Genomic DNA, 14,253 nt, shown 5'->3' with positions numbered 1-14,253 from the left:
ACATAAAGAATTGAATGATTTTTTGTCTCAAGTTGAAACTCCTCAAAAGACTCTAGATTTATTACTACACAAACAATAGAATTCAAAATTTTTAAATATCACGAAAACCATAATTTTACTGAGTTATCGCAACGGTAGATTTCAAGCGCTACTAAAAAACTCAAGTTTGCAAGTCCTATTCATCACAAAGTGATCTCAGTTAGGGTACCGTTAAAAACTAGAGAGCGCTGGACAGCTACTTTCTCTTCATGTTGAACTCCTCAGAAATGCACACGCACAGCCACACCATATGCATTGAACCAAAAAACTTCAAGATTCATAGAGAACTTATAAATATTAAGATTACTAATAAGTTGGCACCTAATGGTAAAATCCCAACTTCGATCAATTTGCGATACAGCGTGACTATCATACAATGTCACTGTTGATAACGATTTCATTATGCAGTCCCCATCAATCATCATTTACCATTACAACTTCGGGAGTACTTTAAAATAAGTCTCTAGTTAACTAACAACTAATGTTTAGTTGAAGTGATTTTGTATAGATTGATTTATGTTTCTTTTTGTGTATCCTCGTTTCACATAATGTTTAGGATATTTTACACATCATGGACTAATTTTTTAACTAATGAACTACTGAAAACTAAACAAAACATTGAGCATCTTTCTTATTTTCTAGTTGGTTAAGCGCCTGGCACGAGACTGATAGGTCCTGGGTTTGAACCCCGCGAGGCGGGGTCGTGGATGCGCACTGCTGAGGAGTCCCACAATAGGACGAAATAGCCATCCAATGCTTCCAAGTTTTTCATGGTGGTCTAGCTTCAATTGGTTCATCATCTCAACTGTTGAAAATTCTTTAGCAATTTGTATACTGATAACCTAGGACATTAGGCCATTTACCATATTTTCATAAAATAAAGTCAACAACATAGAGAAAGTGAAGCATTGATAAATTCATTAAAACGAAACAGAAAGAAAAGAGAGAGAGAGAGGGAGAAGAGATCACAACAAAGTACTTCAAGTAGAAAATGAATGAAGCGCTTTATCGTATACACCGTGGGTAATGTCTTGTTTTTTCTTGAAAAAAAAGAAGAAAATAAATCTGTCTAACATCAAATAGTATAATGTAGAAAAGCATATTTATTGTAATATAAACGTGAATAAAACAAATTGAAGAAAAAAAAAAGAAACCCATGTACAAACAGTACATATTGAATGATGGAAAATATATAAAAAGAGATGTTAAATGTAATTAAATTTATGCACTTTTGTATACATTTCGGTAATAGATTGAGAAGGAGAGAGAGAGAGAGGGGAAAAGGAAAGAAAAAAAGAAAGAGAAAACAACGTAGAGGAGAAAAAAGAGAGAGAGGAAATACTAATTCTCCTTATTCTAGAGATTTACATATATAAACACTAAGTAACAAATATGAATTTGTGTTTAAGAATAAAGAAAAGAAAATATAGAGTGAATTATTTTCAAAAAGAAAACAAAAACACAATTGGAATTTCAAAAACTAGGACAGATTTACATGTAAACTAAACCAAATACACAACGGCACTCATACACTACACTACACATATGAACTGTAGTAATAAGACTACTTATAAATCATTAATACATGTTTATTAACCACTTAAAAAATGAAGTTGATTTATGAAAAGTTAATTAAACTTGGAAATAATAATAATAATGAATTTTTCATTTTAATCTCAATATGAAATGAATTCTTACGGAATCAACAAGATAATGAATTGAAATGTTAAAGTAATGAATTATTGGTTAAAGAATTTAACTTTCAGTCATTAAGTCTTGGGTTTGAAACCCACCTTAATGAATTCAACAAGCTTGATTGTATTTGTACAAATGACGTCATTGACGATAATAGTAGGTTGCTACATAATTATTTATTTTAACACATAGATATTGGTACGTGAAGGCACCAAATACATATGCGCCACACAAATCTCATTCGATATGTGTGAGGGTTGTGATACTGCCCGGGTGCCCAAATCGAAGCAGATGGTATTCTTAGGGGGTCACACCCGGAGCTTTCGATTAAAGGTCTGATCCACAAAGCAGTGGAGCAACGTAAGGAGATGCAGTCACATGGTAGCCAGTGACCAACAATTGGTTCATAAGCCATTTGTTCCTTTAGGATACTGGAGCCCATATGCACCACTGGTTTGGAATCAGGGTTTTCCAAGCCCCCTAAGTGGACTCTCCATGTCAACCAGCCAGGTTAAATTGCTGGACATTCGCTTTGCGTCCTCTCAATTTCGTAAACAACACCCCTGCCACGAGAAGGCAGTGAGTAGGACTCCCCCTGTGAGTGGTTGTATGCACGTGGTCATGTGAGAGCATTTTTAGAGGGAGAGCTGACTCTCCTCACTCTCGGCCGTACCAGGGCATTTAGGGGCTAAATAAAATATTGATAGAAAATGGCTATCCTCTGAAATTCATAAATAGATGGAAAGTTCATGGTACAATGAGACCTACTGTAACCTTGATAGAAAAAAAGCCTGTCTACATCACCTTACCATTTAGAGGTGATTCTAAAAGACTTTTATTGAAACAAAGGCTTAAATCAGTCATCAACAAAACATATTGCATGCTTCATCCAAAACCTAAAAGACATGAAAACGATTATGTCACATCCCACTGTATTTACCAATTTAAATGTGTGTGTGTTCACACATACATAGAGAGGAACAATCAAGATCTCAAAATTAGGGTGTGTGAACATATACCAAAATGGTTGCAGAAACAAATAGAATCAAGTGACCCAATAAGAATAGAGGATAGACACCCATCATCCTCTATTGTCAAATATGTAATCGAAACACGCCATAAGCTTGATCTTAACTCGACTTTTGTGGTGTCTTACAAAATTGTATACTAAGGTTTGTTGAATCCGTAACCATACGAATATTCAAACCCCTCGTTGAGCATTCAAAAAGTTTGTTCTCACCTTAAACCTACCCTGGTAATATTGGCTTACTATCCAGAGTGATTAGCTTTCAAATTGTGTTCACATTATTATTATTATCCTTGTCTCCTCTTACCCCCATTCCCAGTCTAGTTGACCTTTTATTTTTATTGAGATGGTGGAGAACATTTGTAGCTCAAGTGGATGATTTTGAATAATATTGTCCGACCGGCCATTTTCTCCTAACAAGTATGTATGATCAGATTGTTCGAAATGTATTGTGCTAATACATTATCACATAGTTCTGATAATCTTTGTCTTCTTATTATATTACCGAAATTTATCAAAGAGACTAATTGCTTTCAATTTATTTAGTTTGAAAAACCGAATAGTATTATTAATGTTCATATCCGAGTACATGATGAAAGAGACAGTTTAGATTTTTATATTCAAATGTAAGTAAAAAGAAAACCCCGTTCATTTTAGTGTACACAAATCATGAAAACTAATTATGCAATGTAGAATGGAACACATTTACTGAGTCAAAATAAATTGACGCTTTCACTTTAGAGCTACAGTGTTCATGGTGTAAGCATCAGTGATATTACTTATTTATAAGAGTATATGTGACTAGAGAAATGAAATTATGGAATGTTCTTGAATTCTGAAAAGAATATTTCGAGAAATTATCGAGGACTCCCAACAATATATACTTAGATATTGATCTACATATTTTATTAACCCAGTTTACAATTAGAATAACTGGATAAGAAATAGGGATTTGTAATTGAATCCTTCGCATCAGGATGAAGCGCTGGAAGTGGATGGGAAACACATTGAGGAAAGCACCCAAATGCATCACAAGGCAATCATTCACATGAAATCCTCAAGGCCAAAGGAAAAAAGGAAGACCAAAGAACACATTACACCGGGAAGTAGAGATAGACATGAGAAAAATGAAAAAAAATTTGATAGAACTGGAAAGGAAGGCCCATGACAGAGTAGGTTGGAGAATACTGGTCGGTGGCCTATGCTCCATCGCGAGTAACAGCAGTAAGTAAGTAAGTAATTAAATACACTGTTCACATGTTCGTTAAATAAATTGATTGTATCAAATGAAAGAAGAACGATCATAAAAAAAACTTAATATGTAGATCCACTAATATTAAGAACTCCACTTCCTAATATTTAGTTGAAGGCAGTTGAAACAGATGTGAACAATTTTTTAAACATAACTTAGTCAAACCCAGAATCGTCGGTTTTGTATGCGAACCCTTAACCTACAAACAACACAGCCGGTAAGGTTATGAATATCTACTACTGAGAAGTCATATACAAGGATAAAACGCCCGTCCAGTATTTGCAGATTTCCAATGATAGTCTTGTTAAGATAAGTTCATGATTTAAACTGGGATAATTTGATAATCTACACAAAGCCGTCATACTAAAAAAAACAGGAAGTGAAACAAAACACAACTTACTCTCCTTTTCAGTGGCACGTTCATCATAGGCTGATAAATGTTTTGAAGATCTGAACAAGCATAATATAAAAAAGAAAGGATTAACAAATGCTATTTAGAATAGCAGTCATAGTACGATAATGATAATAATAGTAAATGCAATATTACTGTTAAAAATTGATACGTCGTGTGGATTAAACGCAATATTAGTTTCCTAAGCTATTCCGGTAACCCGCAGTCTAGAACTACACAGCGACTTGAACACCAGAGAGAAGACATAAGTATGAAAGAAAATACTTTATCCCAAGGTTCACTTTTGTACAGAAAATCATAGGTATTTATAGATGTTGGCGTCTGTTAAATCAACATATTTCAGCCAATCCGTTAACGACATATTATGCTACCGACCAATAGTAGCACGCCACGTTGGAATTCCAGAACGTTCCATCATACTCTGATTAGCTGGGTCCCTTCGGTGCAATACATTTCGAACGATTTGATCACATAAATACTTGTAAAAGTGTATTTGTTTTGATAAACATTCAGGTAGATATGCAAACACTCTAATTTGGCAATCACGATCACTTCTCCCTATGTATGTGTGACCACACACACACACACATCTAAAGTGGTAAACACAGTGGGATGTGATGCAATTGTTTCCATGCCTTTTAAGTTTATACTGAAGCACAGATTTTGTTCTTTCTTTGATAATGATCTTTGCTATGTACTACGTTTTGTTAATAAGTGATTTAAACCTCTTTCCATAAAAGGTTATTTGACACATTACTGAATGGTAAGTTGAAGAAGGAAGGATTCTTTTGACAAATCTATAGTAAGTTTCACTATATATTATATTATATTAAAAATTATGTTTCATATATACTTCTAATAGTCAGTTTCTACTATCTATATCTTCAATCACGAAACTTCTGTACTCATACATCAGTTGTCAAAACTACTTTTTTTTCTCCCATTTATCATGTATCAGATATATATTCCATTATATTTATCTTTCCTCAACTCAACATTAAAAAAAAAGGAAAATATGTCATCTAGTTGCCATGTATCCGTTTCTGTTTTCTAGTATTTAACCTAGTAACAATTTGCAAATTTCTTTTAAAAACAGACCACGAGTACATTTATAATTGTTTAGTTCAAATGATTATATAATACAAAAAAAACTATATGTACTAGTTACATAATTCGAAAATAGGATACTCAATTATTTAAGTAAGTAATTTTAACCATTCATGATATGAAAGACTGACTTCTTTAATAACTAACTTATTGTTTTCTAATCAATAAAGATATCATTTATTCTCTGATGAAGTGGTTTACACTAAGTCACGAAACATCAGAAAATCGACTCATTGAAATATTACAAATATATTGTTTCTATTTATAATAATATACCCAAATGTTCAATTTATTTGAAATTATCAAGTTAATCCTTTGTAAGGATACTTACATGTAAGCATTGGCTTTATTGAAACTGGAATGTTGAATATCAGCAATTGGACGATTAACACAGTTGATATTATCATTATTATTATTGTTATCTTTAACGCTATTCTGATTTGATTCTCTTTTATCCAAAAAACGTGCACGTAAAAAGTCAAAATATGCTGTCCAAATCTATATATTTTTAACAAATGAGAACAATAGAAGTGAAATCGATAAATATTGGCAGTGAATAAATAAATAACTTGAATATCACAGAAGTACTACTGTGGTGCGTGCTACTTATATTGACATAAGTAGTATATGACGCGAGTTAGGAATGTAATGTTTGGCAGCAGAAGATTGGAAAGATCAAGAAAGAAAGAGCGGGAATAGAAAGCAATTAGTATGGAAATGCAAGAACAACGAAGTTCGAGACAATTATTGCAAATATTTCGCAAATTAAGTATTATAGTATGGTTTTTTCTATTTTACCAAGTAACTCTGTAATTTTGAGGTAAAAATACAATTCGATTGTCTCCACCTGTGTTCTGTTCATTACACTACAACTAACAGCTAGATATCATAACAGAAGAAAACTATATTTAACACAATAGTCATAATTTTTCTGTAAACCAAAAACAAAACAAAAAAACGATACCCTTACATGAAATACATAATTCAGATCTAACTTACAACACTTTTTGAGGGACCTCAAAAATTCCTAGGAAAGATCTTTGGAAGCTGGAAGATTGAAAATACTTTCAACAATGAATTAGTTGTTCTTAATGTCTTGGATTGGAGAATTATAGGTTTTGTTGGTATATTTAACATGTTCACATAAGCTTGCAGAATATCAAAGTAATTTAACAAGCATTAAATAGTTTTCTTTATCCAAAATAACTATGGAAATAAAGCTCCTTATCATACCTCCTACATTTTCTCCTTTGTTCAATGTTCTACGGTAGAAGAATTCTGGAGAAGTAATAAGGAGCTAGAAGTCCTTATCAACGGTATGAATATCAATTCACTTTAAATACATAAAACCATACTTTTTAATGACTTCCAAACTTGGATAACAACGTAGAGGAAAACAGTATTCAGTGACTTTATGAAAACATATGGTATATTCCTGTTGTCAATTCTATTGTTTTTCGTTCAACCTCACCTATTCTACTGAACTATCGGTGTTGTGGTAGATAGTGGCTGAAAATTGACTAACACAACCACCCTTAAAATCAAAATCGTTATCATATAAACATATTTATTGTGGCACCTTTTCTAAGTTTGAGATACAGCAATAAGTTTCTCAACAAGGTCTAACTTTTCTTCTCTCTTATTTCTACACTGTGGAATATTAAGATTGAAATGACATTTTCACGTAGATGAAGACTACTTGGTTGGAGTCCGCGTGACTATCGTAACCAATGTTTGGAGACTGTGGGTGACATGGCCCAAAATCGATCACAACGACATTAGTGTATACACTCTTTGTCTTCTCTTAAATCTTGAGATTAAAATTACATTATACTATTCTTTCTACGAACTAACACTTTCTCCCTGTATTATATCCTTAAATGAAATGTCTTTTTACTACTATTAAAGTAACTACTTCTATGAATTTTGTGTTCATCTTGTTGTGCTAATGAGGTATTTCAACTTGGACCGATGCATATATGTGCCTGGTCTTACGTTGTAGCTAACTGACTGACTGTCACGTAGCACAAGCAGCTACTACTAAGCACAAACGTTTACTGCAATGAATATATATCATCAGTCGAGAGATCCTTCTTATCCTATAATAATACTGATATATTTCTAAATAACTAACTTTTATTCTACATAAGGTGAGTATAAGCCATATTATTTTGTAAAAAACCAAAAACAAACATCCACTACATTGATATAAACAGAATAAATAAACATTATAGTTCAGATAACCAATGAAAAATTTTTTATTGTGCACTCACTTGACAAAGATTATAAGGTAACGGTGCAGGATACATAAAATCGATATCGTCTTTAGATGTAATGATACAATGTGGTGTTATTGTACCTCCATGTTCATCTGTAAATACAACAATATTTTTCAGAGAAAAAAAGCAGATCTTTATATTTAGATAGGTGATTGTTACTTGTAACTATTTAATTTTCTTAAAAGATAACTTGATTATGAACTTTATAATAATTATTATTAACCCATTTTATTATGCTTCAAGATACACTTCGAGGGTGCGAGAAAGTGATACAACCTAGTTTAAGTAGAAAGAAACGGATTCGAAGTTGCAAATAGAACGCCTTAACTATTGGGCCACAACTCTATCAATTAATATCACATGTAGAACCATTGGAAAACAAGGAACGCTGTATACAGACTTTTTGTTTTACTTTGAAGAGCTTTGTTAGGCATATACTTGTTAGGTTTGAAGCGGTCACGAGTTCACTTAATCTGCGAACGGAACAAAGACCCGATACTTCCCAGCCTCGCTAATTAGAGGAAGAAGCCAAAGCTTGAAATGGGGAAATATATTCCACAAAAGCTAGAAAACGAGCGATAACAACCGACACAAATCAAAACATATATATACAGCACAAAACCGTCCTTGGGGAAAGTTACAAAATAGCATACTAAAATATACGATGGACCAATGGCACTTAAGATTCTCCCAAGTGGGAAATACATGAAGGTGAAAAGAGCGCTTTTGGCGCGGAAACAAAGAAATTCAAATTTTCTAAATAAAATCAGGTCTTTTTCCAAGTGAGTTCTGGGGATTTAACGTCCCCAACAATACTTACAAATCCAAATAAAATTGAATTAGTAACTTTCTTGGTCTCAGAAAGAGCAGGATACTTTTAGATAATCACCAACGCTAGCAGTAGGGTACAGGATGCGCGTTTCGTCCTATTTGACACACATCAAATGGATGTACCTGCATCACAGAGTTGATGTTCACTTCGGGATGCAGGTACATCCAGCTGACGAGTCTCAAATAGGAAGAAACGCGCATCCTGGATTCCAATGTTAGCCACTATCCATCTTTACTTCTTCTTCTTCTTCTTATCTCTCGAATTGTTTAAAATATTAAAATATAACATTGAATATTGTAAAATAATAACAAGCATTTAAAAAAAAGAGAATAAACTCTTATTCATTATGAGAGTATTTAATAAATAGATGTAAAATTTTAAAACAAAAAAAAAGGATTTTATTATTCATTCATTTGTTTTTCTCATATTGTATTTTTCAACAAAAAAATACACTTTAAATAGTAGTCAGTCAGCTAAAACGTAGGACTAGGCACATATACGCATCGTTTTCAAGTTGGCATATTTCATTAGCACAACAACATGAACATTGGATTTAAATAGCAGTTGTTAGCTATGGTAAAACGGTACCATTAATACAAATGTATTTTGTCTTATTAAATAATTATATATATATAAAGTACAAGGAGTTGTTTCAATAATGTTTATATATTATAAATGATATTTACGTAATGATACAATCTAATTGTAGAATAGTTTGTATAATGAATACTTGTTTACTTTCTATGTTATTATTTAATTATTGTTAAAGCTTAGTAATAATTAATGACTTTTTTCTTTTTGTAATTCCTGTTTCTGTTAATGTTGTATGTTTCTTCCCTTTTTTTTGTTTCTGATTAAAGGGATAGAAGAATACAATTTTAGAAAGAATCATACATTTATGACTAATTTTCTTTTTCAGTTAACTTTTTGTATCATTCTTATTTGTCATGTTCTTGTAAATCATAGATTGTAGTTTTGTCCTGCTCGATTCTTATATTTCAACACAGAATTTATACATTTCAAGATGGCGGAGAAGATTTGTAGCTCAGGTGGATGATTTTGATGGAGATTTGTTCTCTGAGCTGGATGGTTTGGTTGTAGAGCTTTCATTATTCTTCTGAACGACATCATCAACACAAAATTTAGGTATAAATGAAGTGTTCGAATCCCACCATATGTGGTTCACAGCTTGTCCTGTAGACCTCGATGTTGATTGGTTATTGTTGACTTCTAATGTATCATTTCACTGATTGAAATGATGAGTCGATTGAAGCTAGACCACCATGGAAAACCTGGAGGCACTGGACGGCCGTTTCATCAAAGTATGGGACTCTTCAGCAGTGCGCATCCACGATCCCGCACCCCAGCGAGATTCGAACCCAGGACCTAACAGTTTCGCGCTAGGCGCTTAACCAACTAGACCAGTAAGCCGGCGTCTATCGGTGTTAATGTCTAACTTCAACCAATCCACGAAGTTGCGCCACCGTACTCCATTGTCTTTGGTGAGTTGATATCTCACAACAGACCTGGTTGAACTCCACTTGTAACGGCTTCTCACTAGAATTCCAAGAGCATCTGGGTCGAATATCGTGGCGTGAGGAATCGTGTACGCGCACTGCTGAGGAGTCCCATACTATGACGAAACGGCGGTCAAGTGCCTCCAGGTTTTCCATGGTGCTCTAGCTTCGATTGACTCATGATTTCAATCAGTGAAATTTCTAAAATCCCCACAAAACCCCTTCTGATAATGTATGATTGTTTACTTTTTTATGGGAGATAAAATCAAAGCAAGGAAGTAAACAATGACAGGTTTAAGGTCAACAAAAACCAATCTAGATCGAGGTGTACAGGACAAGCTCTAAATCATATGTGGAGAAATTCGAACACTTTACTTCCTTTTTAAAGTTTGTGCTGATGATGTCGTTCAGAAGAACAATGAAAGCTCTACGACCAATCCATCTAGCTCAGATAACAAAACTCCATCAAAAGTATATTCAATTCTGAAGATATATTGAAATACATTTCAAGTTTTTTTATAGCATTATGAGCTTCAGTTATTATTTTTGATGATCTGGAATTTATTCGTACGTATTGTAAATTTTACTTACAACATATTGTTCTGATAATCTTATTAAGTTTCATTGAAATCTTTGTGACATTCGGGTGATATAACTTCAGTGCTAGCCAACTTTTCTTATATAAGTATGTGAGTCAGTAACAACGTAGAACTTCGTACGTACGTACATCAGTTCGATTTGCCATATCACACTAGCACAGAAATGCATTTGTCTATTCAAATTCCGTAGTGATAGAGGTAGTAAGAGTATAAGCAGTAATCGGAAACATTAGGGTTTGAAGATGTTATTCAAGGAGTATGTTAAATTCTATGTATAATTTTGATTTAAAAATAGGTTGCATGAATCTGTTCGACTTTCTGTATGCGAAACATAGACTATGAAAGTAGAAGATAGGCTTAAGCTGGAAGGTCTTTGATAACCGCTGTCTTCGAAGCATTGCTCGTGTTTTAAAGAACGACCAAAAGAGTAAGTTTGAAGTTAGACAGATGTGACAAGTCGGTTGATGAGGTGATGGATCTTCATCGACGGAGGTGGTTAGGACATATATTATGTAAGCTCACCTACTGACTACTTCGAAGAGTAATGCTTGGTTTGTTGATAGATGCAGACTACTTGGTTGGGGGTAAACTCGACAGCCATAATCAGTGGTTAGATTTTTGATAAAATGACTCAGAATCATTCACAGAAGAACAAATATATTCACTCTTTATCTTTCTATCGATTTTGAACTTCAATATTCCTTCACAAATATCTTTCCATTCCGTCCTTTCAAAGCATACTTCTAACATGTGGTCTTTTTATCATTGCTCCTACATTATTTTAATCTCATCATGCTAATCAGATATGGCAGTTTGGACCAGATACCATGTTGAAGATATCTGTTTACCTGATGAGAACACAACGAAATAAAATAAATTCACATTATTCCCCTTAAATTTTTGCATTTAATTACATCAAAATAATAGTATTATTATTATTATTACTATAACAAACCTGAAGGACGAACAAGTGCCCATCTACGTTGACCAGCAGATATTGGCATTCTATATGGATTTTTACTTAAACCAAATGGAAAATATGCTCCTGATATAAGTGAACTAGTTGCATAATTTGTTAAATTACGTGAATATGTAGTTGAATTAAATTTTCCACAATGTATTGGAGTATTAGTATTAGTAGTATTATTAGTAGTAGTGGTTGTTATTGCTGAATATAATGTAATCGTTGATTTTCTACGAATAAATGGTAAAGTATGAGAATTTAATCCAGATAATGATAGGGTACCATTAGTACGACGATCTATTGAATTACAACTACGTAGTGTAAAATGTTGAGGAGTGATGCTATTCCATGAACTTGGAGATGGTTGTCCATCTGATAAAATAACATCCATTGCTGAAAAGAAAAATTTATAAAAGTAAGAATTATATGTTATTGAATAAATGGAGTAAAATTTTGGAGAAAAAAATGTTGACAATATACTAATATTCTATATATATTACTTAGAGGAATACAATACTGCAACGGTTACGCTGCAACCACATCAAAAGCTTAAGTTTGTGGGGCCCTTTATTTTGTCGTCATTTAGATCGGACGATGTTTGTTGACGGGCTCTCCACTTTAGTGACCCGAGTTCTGACTCCAAGTAGATCGTATGAATGACTGTTATTGAATCGTTTATGTCGCCTATCCTCGTATGTCTTTATCGACTTAATCCGTGTTGCGTGAATAACGGAATTAAATAAGTCAAATAAAGAGAATTGACTTTTGAATACATATGTTTTGTATAATCGTTGATCCAGACAAACGAACGAGGAAACGACGCTAAGAGAAGAGAGCGAAGCATAAATGACGCGCGGTAGAGATGGCGGGTAAGCCAACTCCTATAGCCAAGCTTTAATCAATATTTATAGGCACACAAAAATAAGTTACAGACATGTGATGAATGGGATAAGAAATGTACACACACATATGCGCTCATATAAAAACAGTGAAGATTGATAAGCGAATAATTAACAAGCACAATGAATAGATTGGCCTGCCCGAAAGCTAGAGCAAGGTATATGGGCTTAACATAATAACCGATACTAAAAGTTAATGAACAAATAACTTTATATGCAAAAACAGTACAACTTTCGATGATCTGTGCATTTTGCTTCAAGATTAGCGATAAAATTACTCAATTATATGAGAGTGTGAATCCGCCTGGAGTCCCTCCGGGGGCTACTGCCGGTCCCAAGCCCGGATAAAGGAGGAGGGTTGGGCATGGGGTTAGCGTCCCCATCCCGTAGAAAACTAACTCGCTAAAAAAACGCTAACCAGAAAAAATTATTCAAACCTTTTAAACTCTGCCCTGGGAGTCAGAAGATCTTCATCTAAAAGAATTATGACGCCTCATGATGAAAGCCGAATCCCTTCGGAAGTTACGAGGCCGATGCTCCTTCTGACAACCAGAGCGACCATTTATTTAGGTACATGGAATGGTCGTACAATGTGGGACACCGGAAGAGCCTTCCAGATTGCTGCAGAAATGAGAAGATACAACCTAGAGGTACTTGGGATCAGTGAAACACATTGTACGCAAGTTGGACAACAACGACTAACTACAGGAGAGCTCCTGTTATACTCCGGCCATGAAGAAGAAAATGCACCACATACACAAGGAGTTGCATTGATGCTGTCCAAACAAGAACAGAAGGCACTTATAGGATGGGAATCTCATGGACCAAGGATCATCAAAGCCTCGTTTAAAATAAAGAAAGAGGGCATTTCAATGAACATCATCCAATGCTATGCGCCTACCAACGACTACAATGAAGACGCTAAAGATCAATTCTACAATAGGCTGCAGTCAATCGTCGAGAAGTGCTCAACAAAGGACCTGACCATTCTGATGGGAGATTTCAACGCCAAGGTTGGAACGGACAACACTGGATATGAAGACATCATGGGACGACACGGACTGGGAGAAAGAAACGAAAATGGTGAGAGATTTGCAAATCTATGTGCCTTCAATAAGCTGGTCATAGGCGGCACCGTATTCCCACATAAACGCATACACAAAATCACATGGACTTCACCGGATCACTCTACACAAAACCAAATCGACCATATTTGCATCAACAAAACGTTCAGGAGGACTATAGAGGACGTGAGAACCAAGAGAGGAGCTGATATAGCATCAGATCATCACTTACTGGTCGTCAAGATGAAATTGAAACTCAAGAAGCACTGGACAACGGGGCAGACAGTATCACAAAAGTTCAATACGGCCTTTCTCCAGGATACTAACAAACTCAACAAATTCAAGATAGTCCTCAGCAACAAGTTCCAGGCCTTTCATGATCTACTCAATGGAGAAGGAACTACTGTGGAGAGCAACTGGAAGGGGATCAAAGAGGCAATCACTTCAACATGTCATGAGGTCCTGGGTCACAAGAAGCACCACCACAAGGAATGGATCACTGTTGATACACTGGATAAGATTCAAGAAAGAAGAAACAAGAAGGCAGCGATCAATACCAGCCGAACA

General features: G+C 34.5%; 1 protein-coding gene across 2 annotated transcripts in view; it reads right to left on the bottom strand.

Annotated features, from left to right (window-relative positions):
• Nucleotides 1-14,253, bottom strand: part of MS3_00005834 (uncharacterized protein) — a 138,900-nt gene that overhangs the window by 103,951 nt on the left and 20,696 nt on the right. For both annotated transcript variants that reach the window (XM_051213927.1, XM_051213928.1), the window contains 4 exons: nucleotides 11,715-12,116; nucleotides 7,806-7,903; nucleotides 5,864-6,030; nucleotides 4,414-4,463 (listed from right to left, as the gene is read on the bottom strand). In XM_051213927.1, coding sequence (XP_051069944.1) covers nucleotides 4,414-4,463; nucleotides 5,864-6,030; nucleotides 7,806-7,903; nucleotides 11,715-12,116 — 717 coding nt within the window. The remainder of the gene's footprint in view (nucleotides 1-4,413; nucleotides 4,464-5,863; nucleotides 6,031-7,805; nucleotides 7,904-11,714; nucleotides 12,117-14,253) is intronic.

The sequence above is a fragment of the Schistosoma haematobium genome, chromosome 3 (assembly GCF_000699445.3).
Source record: "Schistosoma haematobium chromosome 3, whole genome shotgun sequence".
In the NCBI taxonomy this organism is placed as follows: Eukaryota; Metazoa; Platyhelminthes; class Trematoda; order Strigeidida; family Schistosomatidae; genus Schistosoma; species Schistosoma haematobium.
Note: the sequence above shows the minus strand (reverse complement) of the source record. Positions and strands in the feature narration are given on the sequence as shown.